At 38.2% G+C, this 26429-nt stretch overlaps 1 protein-coding gene across 1 annotated transcript in view; it reads right to left on the bottom strand.

Annotated features, from left to right (window-relative positions):
- Positions 1-20441: 20441 nt before the first annotated feature.
- Positions 20442-26429, bottom strand: part of LOC311091076 (complement C2) — a 34272-nt gene continuing 28284 nt past the window's right edge. Inside the window, exons 17-19 of the mRNA XM_084126815.1 lie at positions 23005-23137; positions 22877-22926; positions 20442-20769 (exon numbers count right to left, since the gene is read on the bottom strand). Of these exons, the coding sequence (XP_083982941.1) occupies positions 20611-20769; positions 22877-22926; positions 23005-23137 (342 nt within the window). The 3' untranslated portion in view covers positions 20442-20610. The remainder of the gene's footprint in view (positions 20770-22876; positions 22927-23004; positions 23138-26429) is intronic.

Below are 26429 nucleotides of genomic sequence, written 5' to 3'. Positions count from 1 at the left end.
GGTCAAGAGTCTGGGTGTCGTCCTCGACAGTACACTATCTTTTCAATCTCACATTAATAGAATCACACGGTCAGCTTATTTCCATCTTCGTAATATCAACCGTCTTCGCCCCTCCCTTACCATTTCCTCTGCTTCCATCCTTGTTCACAGCCTGGTTACATTGCGCATTGATTACTGTAATTCTCTCCTTTTTGGCCTCCCTCACAAAACTCTTCGTAAGCTCCAGTTGGTTCAGAATTCAGCAGCACGTGTTATAATCAAAACTCCCTTTTCCCACCACATCTCGCCTATTCTTCAACAACTACACTGGCTACCAGTTCAACACAGAATTGAGTTCAAAATTCTCCTGCTCACTTACAAGGCCATCCATAACCTCGCTCCTCCTTACATGTCAGATCTCCTCCATGTTGTCACCCCGTCCCGCTCTCTCAGATCCTCCTCTTCCACCCATCTCTCTGTTCCCTCTGTCCGCCTCAGTACCATGGGGAGCAGAGCCTTCTGCTGCTCTGCACCCAAACTCAGGAATTCTCTTCCGCCTCACATCAGGAACATTAACTCGCTCACAGAATTCAAATCCATACTCAAAACTCACCTGTTCAAAATATCTTACTTATTGTGAAACACACATTGTCCTGTTTACTTGTATTTGTGCCATGTTTTATTTTTTATTCTTTGCTTGTTTTTTTTGTTTTTTTACATATTCTTGTGTTTTTACTTTGTACAGCGACCTTGAGTGTCCAGAAAGGCGCTTTTAAATAAAATGCATTATTATTATCATTATTATTAACATTCATGAATGTAAATGTACCCAAATTAGCCCGAAGGCTAGTTTTCAGCGGTAGTGCCTTTGCAAGATGTTATTAGGCCTAAATCTAGAGTAAAGGGTAAAACATTGCAAAAATAATAGAACTAGAACTTGTAAACAACAAGCCTACAGACTTTGATCTGTAATATGACTTCAAGTGGTTTCTGACGCTCAAACAACTACACTTTAGTATCTCAACGCCAGGTCGGGTTCCGTCTTTGAGGTGAACTTCACTGAATTTGTGGTGCCCTCCCGAAAGACTTCCTTCCAACGAGGCTCGTTGGTCTAAGGCAGGGGTGGGGAACATTGATCCTGGAGTGCCATTGTCCTGCAGAGTTTAGCTCCAACCCTAATCGAGCACAACTGAAGCTAATCAATGTCTTCAGGCAGCCGAATGTTTTTTTCAGGGTTGGAGCTAAACTCTGCAGGATAGCGGCCCTCTAGGATCAACATTCCCCACCCCTGGTCTAGTGGTATGATTCTTGCTTTGGGTGTGAGAGGTCCCGGGTTCAAATCCCGGACGAGCCCAGCAGCTTCAGAACAAGCGGCCGTCCTTTTGCAGCACTGAGCCAAACTCAAAACTGTTGTGGTTTTGAAATCCTTACTGCTGCTTGAGTTCATCTGTACTACAACAGAGCCAAGATTCAGCCAGACGACAAGCGTTTATTTCCTTGCACAGAACGTACTCAGAATCGCTGTCTGCCAGGGAGTGTGGCTCCCTAACGACAAACGCTTTCTATTAAAACTAGTGCCCGCCCATTCTGTTAGAGGCCAGCGTTCGGTGACTATACAAATGTACGCAAGTAGCCAGATCCTTCATCAGCCAGGCTCGTTGGTCTAGGGGTATGATTTTCACGCTTTCACTGTGTGATTTAGTCAGTTTATATCATTTAATATAGTTAAAGGAGCATTTCACCCATGGGAACATTGATCTTTAATGAAAGTGGGTCATATATGTAGTTGAAATGTAAAATAAATTTTCGAATTTGGTGCCTTCTTGACCGAGGAAAGACAGAAAGTAACTTCAGGACGCATTTGTATGAAAGACAACAACTTCCACAATACACCACATTGCACAGCTCCGCAAGCCACTCCCACTAATCCAGAACAGCGCATATGAGGTATCCGCCTATAAGAGAAATCACTCTTCCGTCTACAAGGCTAGCTACCACCAGAGCTTGAAATTCATTTCACACAAAATGTCTAGTTAGTGGCGAACTCATTAGTGAATTACTCCTCGTTTGTATTTCTTTCGAAATGGTGAATTATTGCATGGTACCGGGATGTTCAGTCAGAACATATGCGGTGCGAAACTAGGATGGTTCACAACACAAACATCCGTGTCCTCGTCTGATTCAGAGATTTCGTCCAGAAAATTCTTTGCAGCAGAATCTCTCTCTATCTCTGTGTCCATAGGCGCACAGTGAGAGCACAGGCACCACCAGTCCGCCCCAGCTCGAGCCAGTCCGGGCTCCTCGTCCGCGACAGGCAGGTCTTCTGCCTCCTGTTCCTCCATCAGCCTCCGCTGCTCTTCGCTATATTGCGGCTCGTAAAGGTAGCCACAAACACCGGATTCGAGATCTTCCGAAATCCTCTTCTTCTATATCATATTGAGTACCCTCCGCTATTGTCATAACTTCACATCTGGCTCCACAGCGCCTGTTAGCTTAGCTTCCAAACAAGATGGAGGATATTGCTTTTAGTTTCAGAAAGTGAAGTCCCACCCACTGATCTGTAATAGGTCTGTAAAGTGAGTGGGTCCCACCCCTTGGAAAATGAGGAACGAGTGTTTGTAGTCTCAACCCCTCTACAAAGATATGGAACTTCCTGCTTAGAATGACGCAAAATGACGATTTTTGCATCATTGTAAGCAGGAACTGCAACACTGAAATACTTATTTCTCCCGTCTCAGGGGAAAATGAGGGAATAATGCACGACCATTCAAAAATATGACTGGGTTTCTAACGATACAAGGCTTGATGCAAATGGGTGAAGTGTCCCTTTAATCTTATATAATACAAAGAGTGCAGTTTTTCTCCAGATATTAACATGATAATAAATGTGATTAAATAAATTGATGAATTAAAAGTTTAAAAGTTTGCCTGTTTTAACTCTATTTCGCCAACGAAATTAGTTGAAAACTAAGCCACAGCACTGTATTTGTGTCTCGAGAAACAAACAAGGTATTTCCTTACTGAATTATGAATCAGCTTTTTGAACGAATCAGTTGAATCTCAATGACTCACTCATTAACAATGAATTGCTGCCACCTACTGGTTTTAATTTCACATTTAAAGTATCTTTTCATGTTTTAACCTGTTAAGCTGCAACGCCACTTTTGAAAAATCCCCAGAAATGGCATACCCAAACTGAAACAGATACAGTTCATGAACCCTTTGTGCTAAAAGCATAAGTATGATCTCATTTGAAAGCTGACACCTGGCAGTTTATTGTACATGTAGAATTAATTATTGTCATAATGAAAAAAAAATAGTTATACATAGCTTCAAAGTTTTGTAAAGTTATTAGAAATTTATTTTTTATAAAACATCTTCATGAAAATAAAATTGAAGTTGGCACTGTATCAATCTAAAAAAAAACTTCAGCTAAAGCCACACGTCTGACCATGTTATATTTAAAATCTGAAGATGATAAGTCTAAAACTTTGTATTTAGTTAAATGTTTTTCAAGATCATGTCATATTACTTTATTTTGATTAGACTCTAAAATGCAACTGATGTTTATTTTCATCTTCTAAGTCATCTATTCAGTCTATAGTCTCTATGGTTTTGTGGTGCAAACAAGCCCCATTCAGTCTCAGTCTCTCCTGCACACATTCACACCTCTCCAGCCTGGTTATGGCTCTAAATATGCATTTCTTTTGTCTGCATTATAGTTACTAACGACTGGCTATCCACGCTGTTTCAATACCTCATTTCTTTTATCAAAGTTCTCACTTCACATTTGAAACTGTATCAAATGCCCTTCTTGAATAAAGAAACATTTCAGTAAGTATTCCTATTTAGAAAAATTCATAAAAAAATAACTGCTAGGTAGCAGGTGCACCTAGGGCTAGCTAGCATATTAGCTTAACACACCATCAATACACGACAATTTATGAGATTATGTGCTCCAAAACTTACTTTATAACGCAAGTCGAGTGTTTTAAATAACATTCTGTGATCTGATTTGGCTTCAAATAAAAAAAATCAGACAGAAAATATATTATTTTATAGTATTCTGCACGATGATAAAGTCTATATGGATTAGCATTACATTATAAATATAATCTATTATTATGAAAATACCTGACATGGCTCGAAGAACACAGGTAAATCAAATATCATTGCAATCATGTTTATTGTCTTCAAAACATCTTTATCTGCATGTTACAATGATCTCTGTTAGCTTATGTATGTGTCAGGGACTTCCTGGAATGTCACATGATTATGGCTCTTCTTCATGTGTTCCATATATGGACTATACTGTGCATAGGGTGCCCTCAGGCTGCTGGTATGGATTGAAAACACAGTACATCAGAGTATCTACCGCTCATAATGATTACATCGACGCATTTGGGTATAAATTCAATAAATATTATTCCTGTCTATAGAAATCTGATGTAAACCTATGAGAATCTATCAATATTTCTCCAAATCTGCACATTTTTGAGCTAAAAGCCCTGAGGGACGTTGTTTTGTCAAGTGCTGTCATGACGACAGCACAGGAGTTTTTTCTGAATGGGAGCGGCTGACGGTCATAATTCATATTAAAGGTATCGACTCATTTTTTCATTTCATAACTCCTGACACAAATTAAGACATAACTGTCACTATAAGTTTCTCAGAATACAATAGTGGTCAAATACTGAAACTTGAGTCTTATATCTTTTTAATGATGTATAGTTTGTCAAGGTAATAACATTAAATCTGATAGTAACTTTGAACTATTTAAAAAAAAAAAAAAACGCTTCAGTGCGTCTGAGCTCTGGTGAAGCTTAACAGGTTTTAAATCATTTCAAATATCAATATTCAACGTTTTATGTTTTAAACAAAACATTATTTATGTCTGTGTAAAAGCATCTAAATGCCATTTCAAATGCTGCTTCTGTGTTTCCTTATACTTATTTCATTTGATTGGTAACAGCCCTATTGTGTCTTTATTATTATAATTAAATTTAATTAAATGTATGAAATTGACACAAAAGATGATGTATGCATATAATTAGATTTAAAAATAAATTAATTTCAAATTTTTATACATTTTAATATTTTTTATAAATAAAAATCTATTGAAACTTTTGAAAAAATTATTTCGGTCACTGCTGTGAACTGACCGCCACCAGAATATGAAGAATATCAAAAACTTTAGGAGTCGGCAGTCCTAAACATGCCAAGTTACCAGCACAATAACACACTCAGCAAAATATTGTAATTATCGTTATCGATAAAATCCCTGAAAATATAGAGATAATTTTTTTGTCAATTTCGCACACCAATGAAGAATATTTTGGTCAATTTAGTCAGCTTTTTCAATGAACCAGAGAGAAACTTTGAAAAGAAGGATATGGCACGGTCTCCATGCTACACTAATAATAGTAGTAAGGCTTTCCTCTGTGTACACATATCCATAGAAAGTACAATTTTGCCTGTATTATTGGTGTCCCCTTCAAAAATTGCTCTTGAGGAATGTTATGTTTATTGTCCCTCCCAACATTTAGATGAAATTTACGCCCCTGGGGGTTCAAACTTAATTAATTTTAGTGTTCTTCTACATTTTCATTGGTTTTTATACTGAAAGCAATACTTTTTAGTCTGTTATTTTTTTATAGCCAAGTCAACAAAATCAGTCTTTTTTTGATTTATTCAATGTATGGATCTGTTTTGAAAAATTTGTTTCATGACTATGGCCGGGTATCACTGTCAGTCATCTCAATTTCGTGAATGATTCACAAAGCAGATTAAAGACAATCTTCCTTCGTCTGTGCAGCGGCTCTACTGGAATGTAGCAAATTTATGTTGTAATGTGCCATTGATAATTAAACAAAACGCTTGATTTTAATAAACAGTTACCTATTTAAGCATCAAGAATGGTAAAACATAAACGCTGTCGCCAACATCGGTTAACAGCATGTAGACTACAATGTTATCCTCTAAACACCTATTAATAAAAATGACAGGAAAACACAACAAATAAAATCAAACACAACAAAGCTCCGAAAAGTGTTTTGAATTAGTAAATGAACATTTCAAAAGTTTTTATTTTTGACAAATATTAAACTAGAGACAAAATTCTGAAGATGGTAGAGCTTAGATTCGATCTCGGAACGTTTGAAACTCCGCGAGGCTTTAGTCTGAATGCTGTTATGAAAAAAGTTTAACGTCTTGCTCATGCAACGCCGCATTGATGTAGCCTAATATTTTTCTATTGAAATGTTTTATGTTGAAATGTTTTCATTATTTATTAAAGAAAATGATGCTAATCATAACAACCTACTGTAAGCCTATTTACTTCTTAATAAAGAATGCTAAAACACAGATGCTGCCGACTAACATCGGTTAGCAAGTCCTGATCAATGTTTTAATTTCACGATCATTTAGTTAAGTAATAATAGTTTAGTAATTTCAGTATTGTGAATTGTGATTATGAATTCGTTTAACTACAATGTTTCACTTGAATTGATCTGCTACCAGCTCTCAATCACTCTCAATGAGCCGTGGTGCGGCGTCAGATTACACAATAGAGAGAATAAACTGACACTTTTCAAAGTCTGTGATTGTAGCACCTCTTAGCGGTAAAAGGCAGCAATTACACACCCGAAATTTTACCGCCGCGGGAAACTGTCTTGAGTTTTTTCAACTGCAAAAACGCGAGGCGCCTGGGGCGCATAAACAGCGCGCAGAACGATTAAGCCCAATTTATACTTCTGCGTCGAACTTACGCCGTAGCTACGTCGTAGGTTGTGTGTAGCGCGCGTACCCTTCGGCATACCCTGACGTGCACCTCTCCAAAAATGTAACAACGCGTCAACTCTACGCGGACGCAAGCGCTGTGATTGGTCTGCTAGGACCGCTCCCTCGGGTTTCACATGCTCCCTCTGCGCGCGTGAACGCGGACAACGACGCAGAAGTATAAATGAAAACTAACGCGTTGCCTACAGCGTAGAGGCTCCGGCGTAGGTCCGACGCAGAAGTATAAATCAGCCTTTAGATGAAGGTTGATAAACGTTGGAGAATTTGAATGATATATGAAAATGATATATTACATTTCACAAATGCAAAACACAATTCGTAGATATACAACTGTGCACAAAAACCTGTGAATGTTTAAAATGTACGAGTTTATCCTTGAATGTGAATGTGCAAATCGTCATTCACCTGTGAATTGCCGTGGATTTGTGTGTGTGTGTGTTTGAGACTTTCCTGGCAGAGCGCGTACTCTTTAGCCAATCAGATTTAAGCTTATAAATCGACCAATCAGTATCACATGAGGGCGGGCCTACCTGCATGTTACGTCATCAGCTTTCGACCACAGTTCGTGGCTGAGCAGAGGTATGTGCACTGCAGTTGATCGTTCATTTCTGTATAGTTAAAGCAGGGCTGCCAACTCTCACGCATTGAGCGTGAGACTCATGCAATTGACACTTTTCACACACTCTCACGCCACACATCCATTTTCTCACGCACAGAAAAATTGCGGAGCAAAGAGGTACTTTTAATATTAAACTAATTCTCAGCTCTTAGATTCCGTCAATTTTATTACGAAATTCAGACAAAAATACGTTTGGCGCTTGTAAATGTGACGTGACAGATCGCTGAGCGCCTCAATTGACGTGAACCGATCATCTGTTACTTTTTTATTTAAAGACGCAGTACAACTTACTGAAAGTATACATAATATCGACCAATTAGTGTTTTTCAACAATGGAAAGAGGTCAATATAACAGCAGGAGAACAATTATGTCACATAACGTTACCTTTACCTCAGGAAATCCATTTAATGACCATAGCATGTTAACTGAATAGAAAAAATAGCTAGAGAGGAGATTTTGCTGAGCACTATATTACATATTTATTATATTTTTACTTATGTCATTAAATAATTGTTATTATAATAAAAACTCCATTATGTTTAAATTAATTTGTTATTTTTAAACTTTAATAATACCAGCAGATTGGGCCCTCTATGTTTACAGCATTAGGTGAGATTATTTTTTTAAATAAAATTTAAAATAAACATGTATCCAAATTAGTCAATATTGAATCAAAATCGGAATCAGATCACAAGAATGGAATTGAAATCTTGAAATTTTTGTCAAGCAATAATAAAAACTGTATCCTACCAGTCATTGTACAATGTAAACTTTGTAACATGTTGTCACTAAACTTCATAAAATTCTATTTAGTTACCAAATGTTTTGACAATCACAATTACACTTATTGTGATGCAATATTTGTTTTTACACCCCCCCCCCCCCCCCCCCCCACCCCAAAAAAAAAATCTCACTCCAAGCTAAACTCAAAAGTTGGCAGCCCTGGGGGCTGTTCCATAAACCAAGATTAGAGTATAAGCCAGGCTTATTTCGGTTAGTCAGGCTTATTTTTGGTAGATTCGGTTTCATAAATCAAACTTAAAATAGTTCAAACTCAGTTACCCTGGCAACTTATGCTGGGAAACTAGCCTGGTCCAGGGCAGGCTAACTGTCAGGCTAAGCCTCAGCTGTTACACAGATCCTCTAACACTGACCAACAAGAACACAATGATATTACCACTGACACTCTCTCATACCATTATTGGACTTTATATTATTATTATTATTATTACCACTATTAGTCCAAAAATAAATACACAGTATACAGAAAATCAACTTAAATAAGGCTACAATGATAAATTAGACAATATAGACTTATAAATACATTTCTTTCTGGTTTGTTTGGCAGCTGTAGTACATGTTTATGATTATTAGAAGAACATTAGAACACAATCTAAAAAAAAGCTTTGTAAAGCAGAAGTTAAAATCACAAAATTAAAAATAAATAATTACAAAAGCACAGTATGAATTTTAACTGGTAAGGTGAATCTGAGCTTAGTAACTGACAGTATATTAGCCTACATTTGAATATATCATAAAAATACACTTGTAGGTTAAATAAGGCACATCTAATGTCCAAATAACAAATATTTTAGCATATATATATATATATATATATATATATATATATATATATATATTATGTACTTTATTATGTCTTTCAATTCAAACACATTTAACACAATTATACAAATTGACAGTTCCTGTAAAGACGTCATATTTTCCCCCAATAAATATTCCTTATTTTTCCTTCTACTTTTTTTCTTTTGTGATAATACCCACCAACACACATGATTAGAACAATAACCAAGAAGTACATAGTTAGACACTTTTACATATGATTTAAGGGGGAAATGACAAAAAACAATAAATAAATATTAATAAAAATTTAACATTCACATATTTATATCAAACTCTTATAATGACACATAATTCCTAATAGTTATTCAAGTAATATTATTTGAATATCAAATATTCAATATAAAATAAGCAAATAAATAAAATAACAAATAACTGGGGGGGGGGGGGGGGGGGAGGGTTATATAAAAATGTAGTTAATGTAGGCTAATATATATTCCTTTATTTTATGGAATATTCTTTGATTTTAGAGTTGCACATATCTTTTCAAAATGTATACATTTGCTCTTAATTTCATGTAATCCTCTTCATAATGTAAAGTACATTAAGAATATATTATATTATATGTATAATATATAAAAAATACATTCTAGAAACTAAATCTAACCACTCATTTAAAACTGGGGATTCTTGCTTTATCCAAAAAATTATTGCATTAAAAGCTGTAATTCTGAGCATTCTAATTAAATATACATCATCTTTATTAAGTAGCATAGGTCCTGTTACGATGCAGAGCAGGAAGCAAGAAGCAGGATCCAAGTGCAACGGTGTTTTTATTAAATTAACTAGAACTTTGACATAAACTCAGACTTCAGAACAGAACAAAGAACATGCAACCTCACAACATCAATAACTCACAATGACTGAACTAACACACAGGGCTTAAATACACAGACAACCAAGCTAAACAAGATAACAAGGGGGTGTGGTAAATAAGAAACACCTGGGAAGACTAATCAACATAACAGGAGACAGCTAAACATGCAAAGACAGGGGAACACATGACAGACAAGAACAAGACACAAAACCCACACCGTGACATAGCCCCCCCCCTATGGGCGGCTCTCGACGCCCATAAAAAACAAAAAGTTCAGGAGGGCGGTGAAGCGGAGGCGGTCTTGGGGGAGGGCCGGAGGGCCAGGCCCGCACTGGGAACCGGGAACAGGATATAGGCAAGGCGGGCCTGGGCCGTGGAGCGTGGGCGACAAGGGCGGAGCAGACTGTGCAGACGGCCATGGAGGTGCAGGCTGTGCAGGCAACCAGGGCAGAGACGACCCTTCGGGCGGCCAGGGAGGAGACGAACCTTCGGGCGGCCAGGGCGGAGACGACCCCTCAGGCGGCCAGGGCGGAGACGACCCCTCAGGCGGCCAGGGCGGAGACGACCCCTCAGGCGGCCAGGGCGGAGACGACCCCTCAGGCGGCCAGGGCGGAGACGACCCCTCAGGCGGCCAGGGCGGAGACGACCCTTCGGATGGCCAGGGCGGAGACGACCCTTCGGGTGGCCACGGCGGAGAGGACCCTTCGGGAGGCGACGACCACTTGGGAGGCGACCATGGCACAGGAACAGACACTGGCTCAGGAACAGGAACAGACACAGAGACAGGAACAGACACCAGCTCAGGGACAGGAACAGACACCGGCTCAGCGGCGGCCATCTTGTCCGAAGACACAGGCGTGGTTTCGGCCATCTTGTCCAAAGACACAGGCGCAGAAAGAGGAAGAGGAACAGATTCAGGCTCAGGATCAGATTCAGTCTCGGCGGGACGAGACTCTGGACGGGCGGACGTGACGTGAAGCTCTGGCTCGGCAGGACTGACGTGAAACTCTGGCTCTGGCTCGGCAGGACTGACGTGAAGCTCTGGCTCTGGCTCGGCAGGACTGACGTGAAGCTCTGGCTCGGCAGGACTGACGTGAAGCTCTGGCTCTGGCTCGGCAGGACTGACGTGAAGCTCTGGCTCTGGATCAGGATCAGCGCGCTCTGAGCTTGACGGGACCAGCGGCAGCGAGGGCTTTGAGCTGGGTAGGACCAGCGGCGAAGAGGACTCTGAGCTGGTTAAGACCAGCGATGAAGGCTTTGAGCTGGGCAGGACCAGCGACGAAGAGGGCTTTGAGCTGGGCAGGACCAGCGACGAAGAGGGCTTTGAGCTGGGCAGGACCAGCGACGAAGAGGGCTCTGTGCTGGGCGGCAGGACCAGCGGTGAAGGCTTTGTGCTGGGCAGGACCAGCGGTGAAGGCTTTGTGCTGGGCAGGACCAGCGGTGAAGGCTTTGTGCTGGGCAGGACCAGCGGTGAAGGCTTTGTGCTGGGCGGGACCAGCGGTGAAGGCTTTGTGCTGGGCGGGACCAGCGGTGAAGGCTTTGTGCTGGGCGGGACCAGCGGTGAAGGCTTTGTGCTGGGCGGGACCAGCGGTGAACACAGCTCTGGACTGGCGTGAAGTGCAGGCTCGACTGGACTGGCGTGAAGTGCAGGCTCGGCTGGACTGGCGTGAAGTGCAGGCTCGGCAGGAAGATACTCAGGCAGGAAGGTCTCGGTGAAACATGATTTATGCAGGATAGTCTTGGCGGGACAAGACTCCTGCACGATGGCCCTTATGGCAACACGTACTGACCTCAGCGGAGAATCGGCCACACTGGATACCAGTCCTGGACGATAATAGACCGATCCGGTGACTCGCTTGATGGCTGGCGTGACGTGAAGAACAGGCTGAAGAGATACTGCGGGTTCACGAAGCTTCTCCTCCATGCCCACAGCAAATGACGAATTACTCAGGAAAAGGGCCAGGTCAATATACCTTTCTAGCGTCCAGCCGGTATAGTCCTCTGGCATCATTTGAGCAATATCCTCGTCCAGACCGCTCCAGAACAGATCCATGAGCTGGACGTCATCTAGTGACGCTAAATGGCAGCAAGCCCAGAAGTCCTTCACATACCTTTCCATGGGCTGGCCATCTTGAAAAAGAGTAGCAAGGAATCTCCTTAGGGCCTGGTTACTCACAGTTGCTGGATCCATTTTTGGTGAGTTATTCTGTTACGATGCAGAGCAGGAAGCAAGAAGCAGGATCCAAGTGCAACGGTGTTTTTATTAAATTAACTAGAACTTTGACATAAACTCAGACTTCAGAACAGAACAAAGAACATGCAACCTCACAACATCAATAACTCACAATGACTGAACTAACACACAGGGCTTAAATACACAGACAACCAAGCTAAACAAGATAACAAGGGGGTGTGGTAAATAAGAAACACCTGGGAAGACTAATCAAAATGTATATTTTAGTCAGAATTATTGCGCTCCTATTTGCCGCGCATGCGCGCAGCAGCGCTCGTTCAATATGAAGATTAGCAGTAAAATGGATACATTTGCTCGACTTTCTAACATTTACAGATGAAGAATATAACTGTAAAATGTAAGTTTTGCACTGAGGGAAAAAAAAACATGTCACAAACGCATAAAACAGCACAAAATATAGGCTATTTGATGGTGGATCGATTTGATCCACGATCGACCTCTAGGGCTGCGCGCGCAATTATCTAGACTTGATAAACCTGGATCAAATTAGTGAGATTGCGTGAACTTCAATTACCTTTTATGGAACCACTTTAGCCCCAACTTATTTGTTAGGCTCATTCAAGTCCGGTTTTGGAGTTTAATCCCCGCTTTTCTAAGCAGCTTTTATGGAACAGCCCCCTGGTTAAAGAAGTTTGAGATCAGTTGAAGCAATAGTTTATGAACTATTAACTGATGTAAGCAAGTGCTGTGGTAATCAGATATCCCATATCGTGTCAAAAATGAAAAATAATGATGTTTGATTTGTTGTATTTTAGCTGCAGGTACAGACAGCTCTCACAGCTTCAACAATCACACTAATGAGTGCAAAACAATCAATACCTACCCTAGCTCTCTTAGCACTGGCCTCATCGAGATTGTTCTTTAAATAGTGAATAGACCTATTTTAATGAGCACCCATTGTTTATTTGCCATTTGTGCAATTTGTGCATGTTGGTAATCTTTGGCATATCATCTGGATAGCAGTCACAAACATCTTAATTCATGTTGTTTCTGTCACGGTTGTTAGATCCACCGTCTCTCTCGTCTTGTGGGTGTGTGTGTGTGGTGTTCGTACTGAGTGTTTCGTGTGGGCGTTACCGCTGATTACCTGTCAGTGTGGGTTAGGGTTAGGTTTAGCCTATTATTATTATTATTCTTAGTCAGTGTAGCCTACTTTTGCGTTCATTTTATGAATATTGTTTCTGAAATCGGATAGACTAAGTCGAAAAATTGGTAATTTTAAAGCTTGTTAATGATTTCAATGTGTTTAAAAGAGAAACAAGCCAAAACTATTTGGGGCGTTTTTTTGTGCATTCTCGCGGTTTTTGACAAGGTTTTGGGCTGGAGGTTTTGAGTCATAGACTGATAGCCCGAGATAGGTGCAGATTCATGAGCCCCGGCTGCAGCAGCGTCTCCAGCACTACCTCTTCAAGCCGGGACCACCGCCGGGACACCTTCTGCCTAAAAACCAGAGAGAGCGAAGAAGTTTACCTGAGTCATAGACTGAAAGCCCGAGACGGGCGCATCCTCTGCCCGATCCTGCGGAGCTATGTGTGTCCTTTCTGCGCGGCCACCGGAGACTGGGCGCACACGCGCCAACACTGCCCTCGAAGAGACGCATAAGACATCCCAGATAGCAAGTACGTTTGGGCCAAATTGTGACCATATTTGTTTGGTCTTTTGCTGTTTTGGTTCACAACTCATTTTGAGATATATGGCCCAGATAACAACGAACACATGAGAACCATATGTGGTTGAGCTATGGCACACAGCGAGAAACACCGACTTGTGGTAAACATTTGGCTTATACATGAAAAAACACAGGAATCCTGAAATCAAGTGTGGCAGACATCCGGGCTGCGTTCCAGTCCACTTTTAGACACGCACTTGCAAACTTCCCTAAGCACTTCCCCTCGGGGGAATCCCTGCCGCCATTTTGAAGTGCGTTTCACTTCGTGAAGTGGACGAGGGAAGTTTATATGGGCAGACCCTCGTTCCCTCGATTTTGACAGAGGGAGCGAGTCTACTTCATATGTACACTTCAGGCACCTATATGTCCCACAATTCAGTACAATTGTGACGTCACCACAGATCTCGTCTAATCACCACCACAACAAACAACTCTATGATATATTAATTAATTTTTTTTAAAATTTAAAACATCCCAAACACACCTATATACATTTGGATGCTGCATTAAACAAATTCTTAAAGGGGAAAAAAATAATAATAATAAATCTACTCCATAGCTGATTCTAAGTGATCAAGGGCTTAGGACGTTCATTTCTTCCCATTGCAGTTTCCACCAGTAATGGGCACTCGTGCAACGTAACGAGACGGAGGGAAGTTAGCGAGTGAAGGGCATGACAATTTTGGACTGGAATGCAGCCCCGCCGTTCCACACCTCAGGTTGCTATGCATCTTCCCTCCTATGAGCCTTTTTCACACTTCTGGGTTTTGTGTTTCTGGTGCTCACCAACGCCGGGTAAATTTACTTCCGGTGACAACTACAATGGCCGAGTCCAAGAATAAGTGTTGCTGTAGCGTCCCTCAGTGCAGCAAATTTAAGCAAAAACAACCTTATTTAAGTTTTCACGGGTATCCTTTGAACGAAGACCAAAAAAGAAATGGGTCATCGCTATTAGACGAGACGAAAGGTCTACGTTTGTCATTCGGAGAGGTAGCACGTATGTCTGCAGTCAGCATTTTACCGTACCACTCACCTTGTCAGGAAGCATCAATCAGATCTGGCATTATTGCTGTTTTATGGTTAATTACCAGGGACCAATGTTTCTTGAGCAGTGAATGTATATATTTATAATAATATTATTATTTTTTTTGCTTTGTACTGTAACATTTGATCAAATGTATATTGTTATTATTTATACTAAGTTTCCTGAAAATAATTTGACAGACACAATGAAATAGTTGACAGCAAAATGGCTTTTTTTATTTTTATTATTAGAATTCATGAAAAAAAATAAGTGTGTCAACTCAGTTCTGGTGTTCTGTCACCATCACTGTCATTCATCACTGTCATTGTCATTGTCACCATCACTGTCATCGTCACTGTCATCTGTTAGTCACCGTCTGCACTACAGTTCCCAGCATCCTCCTTGGCCCACACCTGCACGTCCTTCACCATTACTCGCACCAGTCATCTCGTCATCATCAATCATTTTCTTCAGCTGTTGTCATCATTATTCATCTGTGTATTCAAGTTCCCTTCATGTCCTGTGTCATTGTTGGTTATTGTTTGTGGCTTGCACGCTGTCTCACCTAATGGTTGTAACGGAGTTACTTATTAAAAGAATCTTTGTTACTTTTCTATATTCATCGTCTTCATTGTATATTTACGGTAACAAGTTCATTGTTATTTCACACAATATAAATATATATATATACAATTAGTACATTTTTGGACGGGTCACGGGAATGGTGGTGTTTCATTAATAATATTATTATTACACTGAAAAAAATTTGGAGTAGGATTTACTTTACAAAGATTTGCCAAGTAAAAACCTAAACATATTTATCAGTAGCTTTAATTAGAAATCTTTACGTTAAATTTACTTGGAATATGGAATTAAGTAAACTTTACTTAACCTAGTTAAGTGAAAGTAACAAAGAAAATAAGTAATTTTATCTTGGCTAGTTAAAGGTTGATTAATATCGATTTAGTTGAAATTTCCTTTGCATTACATTTGACTCAAACAAAAATATTGAATTATACCAGTCATTTATAGTATGTGCTTTACTTAGATTATCTAAGTAATTTATACTACATCATGTCAGATGTTAAGCATCATGTGAATGCAAAGACCTCAATACTTGGTAGACAATACACAATGACGGTAACATTTGATGGATCATTTTTGTGTTTGAATGTGTCATTTTGAGCAGAAAATTTACTCGAAATGTCACAAAATGGCAAGTTACTAATCCTGACAACAAAAGCAATGATAAAACAGTGTAAATACAGCTGGAAACTAGTGAAAAATGAACCTCATTAATTATTCAAGGTCCAGTGCATGATGGGAACCCCAGTATCAGAAAAGTTGAGTAATTTTTACTTAATTTTATTGAGTTGATATTTACGCTTTCATTTCTACTCGCTTGAATTAAGTACTGATATGGAATTTACTTAGTTTTTTTTTATTCTTGCCTGAACTAACTTTTTCATGTAAATTAAATTTTTTTTTTTTCAGTAGTATTTACTTCACCAAAAAATCATTTTTTACAGTGTAGTGTTTTTGTTATTTTTATTAATAACTACTCAAATACAAAGTATTTATTCAATTTCTGCATGTGAGAGAGAGAGACTGGTGTTGTTTATTGTAAGTGTTTGTTGCCTTTTTGGACTTGTTGCCTTCCACCGGAGGGTTGTTCCATAAAACAAGATTAGAATACAAGCCAGGCTTATTTTGGTAAGTCAGACTTATTGTCGGTGGATTCTGTTTCATAAAGCAAACTTAAAATAGTTCAAACTCAGTTACCCTGGCAACTTATGCTGGGAAACTAGCCTGGTCCAGGGCAGGCTAACTGTCAGGCTAAGCCTCAGCTGTTACACAGATCCTCTAACACTGACCGACAAGAACACAATGATATTACCACTGACACTCTCTCATGCCATTATTGGACTTTATTAACCACTATTAGTCCAAAAATAAATACACAGTATACAGAAAATCAACTTAAATAAGGCTACAATGATAAATTAGACAATATAGACATATAAATATATATATATATATATAGATATATATATATATATATATATATATATATATATAGATATATATATATATATAGATAGATAGATAGATAGATAGATAGATAGATAGATAGATAGATAGATAGATAGATAGATAGATAGATAGATATAGATATATAGATATATAGATAGATAGGCCTAAATACAATATATATACTACAGGTTTTCTTTTTTTCCAGGCTGAATGTTTTGTGCCCAAGATTTAATTAGATTTTGATTTATGAATACATTTCTCTCTGGTTTTGTTTGGCAGCTGTAGTACATGTTTATGATTAGAAGAACATTAGAACACAATCTAAAAAAAAGCTTTGTAAAGCAGAAGTTAACTGGTAAGATGAATCTGAGCTTAGTAATTGACAGTATATTAGCCTACATTTGATTTACCCCATTACAATAGTCCCTTTACAGTTATTGCTATCATAAAAATACACTTGTAGGTTTAAAATTCTAAATAAGGCACATCTAATGTCCAAATAACAAATATTTTAGCATATATATATATATATATATATATATATATATATATATATATGCTAAAATATTTGTTATTTGGACATTAGATGTGCCTTATTTAGAATTTAAAAAAAAAAATATATTTATTTATTATGTACTTTATTATGTCTTTCAATTCAAACACATTTAACACAATTATACAAATTGACAGTTCCTTTAAAGACATCATATTTCCCCCCAATAAATATTCCTTATTTTTCCTTCTACTTTTTTTCTTTTGTGATAATACCCACCAACACATAGCCTAAAAAACACATGATTAGAACAATAACCAAAAAGTACATAGTTAGACACATTTACATATGATTTAAGGGGGAAAAGACAAAAAACAATAAATAAATATTAAGAAAAATTTAACATTCACATATTTATATCAAACTCTTATAATGACACATAATTCCTAATAGTTATTCAAGTAATATTATTTGAATATCAAATATTCAATATTAAATAAGTAAATAAATAAAATAACAAATAACTAGAAATAAAAGGGAGGGAGGGTTATATAAAAATGTAGTTAATGTAGGCTAATATGTATTCCTTTATTTTATGGAATATTCTTTGATTTTAGAGTTGCACATATCTTTTCAAAATGTATACATTTGCTCTTAATTTCATGTTATCCTCTCCATAATGTACTTTAGAAACTAAATCTACTCATTTAAAACTGGGGATTCTTGCTTTCTCCAAAAAATTATTGCATTAAAAGCTGTAATTCTCAGCATTCTAAATAAGTATACATCATCTTTATTAAGTAGCATAGGTCCTATACCCAAAACTATATTTTGTATTTTTATATATTTAGTTTCTTAAAATAAACTTCCCTGAATTAGGCTACTTCTGTTCACTGAAGTAGCCTACTTCTGTTCGCTAGAAGTTCACTGCAACTTATCCAACATCCTAAAGATAAATTATTATAATTAGAAGATATTTCTAGTGTTATAAAATATTGCGTATTAATTTTCCAAGCAAAATGTATATTTTAGTCAGAATTATTGCGCTCCTATTTGGCAGCAGCAAGATTAGCAGCAAAATGGATACATTTGCATGACTTTCTAACATTTACAGATGGAGGATATAACTGTAAAATGTAAGTTTTGCACTGAGGGGGAAAAAACACATATCACAAACGCATAAAACAGCACAAAATATACGCTGTTTGATGGTGGATCGATTTGATCCACGATCGACCTCTAGGGCTGCTTAAGAAACGCGTGCACACGCAATTATCTAGACTTGATAAACCTGGATCAAATTAGTGAGATTGCGTGAACTTCAATTACCTTTTATGGAACCACTTTAGCCCCAACTTATTTGTTAGGCTCATTCAAGTCCGGTTTTGGAGTTTAATCCCCGCTTTTCTAAGCGTTTTTTATGGAACAACCCTCAGGATCAAATTAGTGGGATTGCGTGAACTTGAATTACCTTTTATGAAACCGCTTTAGCCCCAAATTATTTGTTAGGTTTATTCAAGTCAGGTTCTGGAGTTTAATCCCCGCTTTTCTTAGCATCTTTTATGGAACAACCCTCTGGTGTTGTCAGTGAACAGGCTGTAAAACTGTTGGCTAAGTTACAGACACTCATGAAAAACTGATGCTAATTATCTGGGAAACATTCTCTAACAGCAGTCAAGTTGTTGTTGAATTTGTTGTAACATTAAAACAGGAGATCATTACTTACTCTGTGCTCAAAGTGATGCTCGGAGTGATTGTGAAATAAGTAGGCCTACCCGACTGAAAATTATTTTGGATGCTCGAAAATTTTAAATGAACCTAATTGACAAAACAGTTATGCACTTTGACCAAACTCTAACTTCGCATCCAACACCAAATAAAAAAATACTGCATTGTACTGTAATTTAATACAGCCCATAATGCATTGCAAACAGTAAAAAAACATATTACTTAAATACAGCAGAGTACTGTTAAGAATTGTCTGTAAATTAACAGCAATTTCTTATACAAAATATTGCCCAGAATGCAATGTTTTCTACAGTACTTTACTGTTTTGATGGAAAACAGTATTTTACTGTCAGATTTTGGCAGTTTTTTTTTAACAGCAACTTTTACAGTGTGGTTTAGGTAAGACTGAATACCCTTCTTGTTGTTGTATGTTCTGATAGCATATACATTATCAATTCATTGTGTTGGACGATATTGTGATTTGTTATCTTCCCCTTTGTCTGTGTTAATTATGCTACATAACTGTCACAGGACTTTATGTTGCATGCTGAATTCATCAAGTGTTGTTCAGTTATCTCAGAATTAAACATTTCCTATTAATCCATTTTGTGTAAAAATCTACCAACTCTTGGCAGATTTAAAGAAAGAGTAAAGGAAGAGATATTTCAAATCATGGCTTATGATATTACTTATGGTTTGCTCATTACATTGCAAATGGATGGCCCATATTGAGTCTGTTGCATTGTGGGATAAAGTACCCAGTACAGTGTGCTCTGTTGTATTTTACACATACTGCAAAATATATCATTCAGGTGTTCTTTACATGCATACTTGTTTGCATACTGTACACTAAAGAAACAATGAGCTGTATGGTTCTATGCTGTACTGAACATGGCCTGAAGTCAGTTTAATAAATCGCGTATAGCATCAGCTGGTGCTCAGCTGATCCACGTCTACCTATAGGAATACAACGCATATCACAACATTCCTATTTAAGTTACCTTTTCAGTTATTCTTCATTGGCTTCATTGTGTTGCTCAGGAACTATTACCCTTCACCATCCCCAGCTCTTCCTCTTGTCTGCAGTCAGTACTTGGCCTCTGACATTCCTTAATGCCATTACATTATTGTCATCAATAGCACTAATGATATCTGTAATACTTTGTTGTTTGGGTTGTTTAGCAGGGGGTTTAATCGCTGCTCTTATCCATTCTACACTGCATTGATGGACTGGGAGCTCTTGCCCAGAACAGATCTATACCACCAACCCAAACTCTATGCTAAATATCAATCATCTTTAATGGTAATGGTCCCGACAGAACATTAAATTAGTATTGTCCCCTTTCAACCATTTACCTATTATATAAAATAAAAAAAAGTCATCATAAATGAGATAATAATCTGTTTTTATTTATCTTGAACCGATACAATCATTTGACAAAATCATGTCTGCAATGTCAGCTCACTCACAGACCATGCACTCTGAAAACATTCAGGAATCTGTCAGATCTGCATAGTTTCTTATGCATTCCTGTGTTTCAGTCGGCTCCGCTATGCTAAGGACGAAATTCCAGCTCCTTGTAAAGGTGCTGCTTGAGCCAGGGCATCACTGTGAACACACTGATGTGGAAGTCCCGGGCGTCTAGAGGCCGGTTATCTCTGACAGCGGTCTTTGAGTCACATGTCTGCTTAGTGCCCCAGCTAATGACTGCCACCTGTGGGAGAATAACAGAAGTCAAATGCTTTGAGAAGTCAAGAGTTTTGCTCTGGGGTGTGTTTCCTGAACAACGATGTAACTCGCTGCTTAACTTAACATAGTATGATGCATCGTTGAAGAAATCAGCTTGCTAGTCACGACTGTTTCCCGAAACCGTATTGTTGCAAATTTGTTGTTCAGTAATAACTTCTTTTAATTAATCCGTTTGAGATCGAATTAATGCTAAAAGTTTTGCTATAAATTACATCTGAGAACTATGTCTCTAGTTATTTTGCTTAGTTATTTCCAGATTCAATCATAGTTCTTACGTACTACTAGAGCATGTACATGCTCACTCTTCAAAAACGACGCTTTAAATCTCGGCAAACTAAAAGATGAAAATTACATTTGTATATATTCGAAATAAAATCTATACATACTGAATGTCAGCTTGCTTATTTTGCTCAAGATAAGGATTTATTAAGTTAAGTCCACATATCATGTAAATAAGAAACTCTGCTTCTTGCCACAGGTTGAGAGTGGTCGTTCCAAACACACAACTTTGCGATGCCGTTTCCTAGTGTGTGTCGGAAATATGGTTTCGGGAAACACAGACTCGTTGAACTATGCTGATAACGACAGAACTTGCGACCATAGTTGGCTAACGATGCTTTCAGGAAACGCACCCCTGTTTAGTTTTAGGGTTTGTTCGCAATTGTAGTTTGGTTCTCTTGGAACTTTTGGTCTGGACAAAAAAAAAAGAAAATTATACATTTAGTCCTGGTTCTCTTAGCGTTCACACTGTCATTTTTAACGCCGAACTTGAAGACAAAACAAAAAGGAACAGCTTTTATGACATTTTGCGTGTCATAAAAGCAAAACATTCAAAACAATGCTGTGTGCTGGGCTTAATGCGCTCATCGTATGTATGTGCATATGATGGTATTTTTCTAGCTGACACTCATGAAGAGCTTAGAAAATGTGCAAAAGAATCAAAACAGAGTTTCCTCTGTCACACAAAGATATGCTGCAAGAAGACGCCTGTACTGAACAGTAATGATGAGAAAAAACAGTGCTTAGAGTTAGGGTTAGCATACTAGTGCACAGAAAATAGCATACTTCCCTTCTATAGAGTAGGCAAAAAATAGTATTTGACAAAAGAAGTAGCCTATGTCCGAATTCACAGTACTCATAAAAGATTAGGCAAAAAGTACCCTGATGACCTACTACTTCCGGTGAGATTGAGGCCACAGGAGAAGATTTATGAGTGGCAGTAAAACGACGCAACTGACGCTGGTAGGTCACATGATAATGACAACATGGCGGATGAAGTCAGTCTGGATTACATTCATACTACACACATTCATACTATATAGAACATATTTTTTTAGTAGTTACACAGTAATTACTTATTCAAAATATAACAATTTCTTGCCAGGCTGTCATACAAAGAAATTATGAACGCATGCAAAAACAAGTGAGAACCAAAGAAATATTAATAATTGATTATGTTGTAGTCAGTGTAAGCTTTTCCCCATGAGCTTTTTGTTTTTCTATGCATTTTTTTTTTTTTTTTTTGCATATCAAAATAAACCCGTAGCTGTAGTTTGACTTTTTTGTCAAAAACTTTTGTCAGATAAATACCTTAAAGTTTAGTTATTTGCTCTTCCCTCGTATTTAAAAAATAAAACAAATATATATATTTTCCTCATATTTTGATGGTTTAAACAAACTTGTAGGGTCATTAAAAACAAATATCCACTCCAGACATCACTTTTTGCCACTACTGTACATATTCACACTTATGGACATTGATCTCTCTAATTCACTTATCCTGGTGATAAATATTGTGTATATTGTAATATGAATATTGGAAGTATTTGAATATGAAGTGGAAATTCATCCTAGAAATGTCTTATTATTTGCCAGTGATATCAAGTCATATTCTTTAAAAACACTTAATATTATCTTACATTATTTTGACTCAAGTATAAGTATTATTAAGACAAAAAAAAAAAAAAAACTGTTGTGTTTTAAAAAAAAAGTGCTGTGCACTTTAACTTCCACCTCGGGATCTCTCTTTATCAAGGCGAAAGAAATTTGAAAATAAACTACAAAGCACTCACTTGAAAATATCGCATCCTCTTACGCAGAAAGAGAGCTCCTCCAGAATCCCCTGCAAAGAATTGCACTCATTATGTGTCATCTCAGTGTGTAGATATGAAGATATATATAAAATTTTCTTCAATCAAACCTTTGCAAGTCATTTCATGTCTGATTGTCTCTGTTCCTCCAGTGCACATGAACCTGTCTGTTATCACTTCTGACAGTGATGCGCTGCTGTTTGCAGGGAAGGTGGATCTTGCTTTCTTTAAGCATTCACCTCTCTGTGGAAGAAAGTTTTATATTATGATATACATAATCGACTAAATTATAGGATACACTGATTAATTAATCAAATGGATCACAAGTAATCACATTACAAGTGAATTATTGTTTGTTTTTTTCCATTTTAGTCTATCAATGTCCTTCAGTCCTACAAGTCTATTCACAAAGGATGTGTTCTTCCTGGCTTCCTGTTTTAATTGTTGGTTTATGTACAGCTGTGGCCAAAAGATTAGGCAGTGACAAATTCTGTGCAAAGAAATCACTGCAAAGCTGAAGTTTGCTGCTTCAGTTTTTGCTGTTTTGATGCACATTGTTTCTAGATTATTGTGCGGAGGGATCAGATGCATTTTAAATAACTGCAAAAAGCTTCACTTTATCACAAAAACCCAAAAATATGTCGGTTTGTTTCTTTGGCCCTGGCATCTAACATCATTTCACTAATCATATCAATAGCTCATGAGAAAGTGTGAACGTGTACAAGTCAGGTAAATATCAGTCTATCATTCTGATTGAATTATGAGAGCAAACTGATTGCATTAAAGGAAGGAAAGAAGTGCTTCCAATCATTGTGTTCTTGTGTTAGCAATGGTTCCCTCCAAAAGAAAGACTTGTAGCCATCATCGCTTTGCATCAATATGGCCTCACATGCAAGGAAATTGCTGCAAAGAATATTGCACCTGAAAGAACCATTTACCGGATCATTGAGAACTTCAAGGAGAGAGGTTCGACTGTAGTGAAGAATGTTTCAGGATGTCCCAGAGTGTCCAGAAAGAGTAAATGGCTACGGAATCGTGTCACCACCAGTGTCACGGCCTGGTGTCCAGAAGAGCAGCAAAGAAGCCACTTCTCTCCATGACAAACATCAAGAACAGACTGAAATTATGCAGGAGGTACAAGGTTTGGACAGCAGAAGACTAGTGCAAAGTTTTTTTCTCAGATGAAGCTCACTTTGTTTGGGACATCTGGAAAATAGATTGTCTGGAGAAGAAAAGGTGAACGTTACCATGAGTCCCGTGTCGTTCCACCAATGAAAAATCCTTAGGCCATCCATGTGTTGGGTTGCTTTTCATCTGAGGGAGTGGGCGCTTTCACAATTCTGCCCAAAAACGCTGTTTAATAAAGAATGGTATCAAAACGTCCTGCAAGAGAAACTTCTCCCAATGACAGAAATTTGGTGATGATCTGTGCATTTTCCAGCATGATGGAGGAGCATGTCACAAGGCAAAAGTGATAATGAAGTGGCTCAGAGATCCTGGCAACTCCCTGGATATTCATCCCAAATGTTACGTCTAAGGACGTATTGTTTTTCTCTTGTGCATATGTTAAGGTCATTGCTATGTATTTTTGTGTATTGTTGCTTTTGTGTTTTTCCCTCTCTATTTTCTCTCTATGCTGATGCTCTTCAGGTGCTGATTGTAGACACCTGTACCTCATTTACTGATGATCATCTGGCATTCATTGGTTCCTGCAAGAAGAGGGCCAGCACTAAAAGCACACTAAAGACACACAGCAAGCAGAGATTTGGAGGTTTTTCCCCTCCCCATGTGGACTTCTTCTCTTCTGCCCCAGATCATTTGCCAATGTTTTTTTCTTTTCTTTTTTCTTCTGTAAATTAGTTAATATTAACTGTTAATTGAATTGAAGGTATTGTATTGGTTTTTGCTGGTGTTGGGCAGATTGAGGTTTAGTGAAACACTGAAACAGTTGAAGCAAATGTGCCGAATTATGTTAAGGCTTCGAAAGAATCTGACACCCATCTCCACGGTGACCCCTAGTGGTCAGAACAGTGTAAATGCAACAAAAACCAGGGCCAAACATGCATAAAAACACCTTTTACAAATCTATTGCAATTTTTTTTATTGAAAGTAAAATCTTTCAACTGCAATTATCTAATCATCTAATAAGATTATCAAGTGTCTATGTTCTTTTATCAATTGTCAGGGTTTGTTTTGTTTGTTCTATGAATAGCTCAGTTAAACAGGCCAATTGTCAGAGTTCTGTCAGTTCTGTTTGGGTTACATCTTGGGTTGGTGACAGAGCTCTGGGGCCTGTACCATGAAGCCGGATTAGGTGGCTAGCCAGCTATGTTTCAGTTTAGTTTCCGCCAACCCTGGGTTTTAGGTACTATGAAAGTAGCTTGGCTTTAATCGGTGTTCGTTGCCATGGTATCTTACGCTGCACGGCTAACCTGCTCCGGAGCAGGTTATGTTCTGGATTCGAGATCTCAGACTGAAGTTTGACCAATCAGCTGAGAGCAAAGAAACATATAGGTGACGTAACTTATTCCAAGTGTCTGTTGCAATGACTTCACCTTTTCTTCCAAATCCAGTGGACATCTCAGCGCAAATTGTTAGACGAGCACTTTGTAAAGAAAGAGTTTTTAGCCTGACAAAATCCCCTTGCCTTTCTTGATAGTTACTTGTATGAAAGATACAGCTTTTCCGCGGAAGGAATGTCTTATCTTTGCGAACTTCTTGAGCCGCACATAAATAATTTAACACGTCGAATTCATGCACTTACTGTACCGCAAATTGTATTGCGTTTGTGTTTTTTTGCAAGTGGTACATACTTGCACGGTGGGTGACGCACAGAAGCTTGAACATCACATGAACACTTTTTTTTTTCTTTTTTTTCCAAAAAGCACATTTCACAAATGTACTATACAATATAATACATGTTAAGAATTATTTTAAATCTTCATTATTATTCTGTTAATCTTATGATAGTATTCCCTAGTCTATTGCTCCAGTCTCCACTGCTCTAGGGGAACATGAGGCAGATGTTAATTGGAAATCCTATCACTTCAGGTAGAGATGTGAATTTGTGAGATGATTATTTTCTGTGAGATGAATCTTTAAATTAGTAACATTAACAGATATAACAATGATCTACTAAACATTTCATCTGCTGACGACTTGTGGTCATGAACGTATGATCACAAGTTTGGATGCTAAATGGCCTGGCTCCAGTGCTTGACTCACAAATTTTCCATGAGTCTGTGTTGTGTCAGCGCTTTGAGGAAAGCAAGTTAAATTTGGTACAGTACAAAACTGTTAATTTGAACTGAGACAGAAAAACCTACACAATAACCCCTATCATGACCCTCAGACAGGGCCACAGCACCTCACACAATGTGGCCCTCAGTAAAACCAGAGTGAAGATAGAGATGACCTTTGGCATCCTAAAGGCACATTTCAACTGTGTTCGGCCCTTAAGAGTCACCAGAGCGGGCATCACAGATAGTGGCTGCATGTGCCATTCTGCACAATATAGCCACCAGTAGAAAGGAGC

Source organism: Abramis brama (genome assembly GCF_963993115.1).
Source record: "Abramis brama genome assembly, chromosome: 10".
Classification (NCBI taxonomy): domain Eukaryota; kingdom Metazoa; phylum Chordata; class Actinopteri; order Cypriniformes; family Leuciscidae; genus Abramis; species Abramis brama.
The sequence above is the reverse complement of the archived record's forward strand: the minus strand, read 5'-3'. Positions and strand labels throughout refer to the sequence as shown.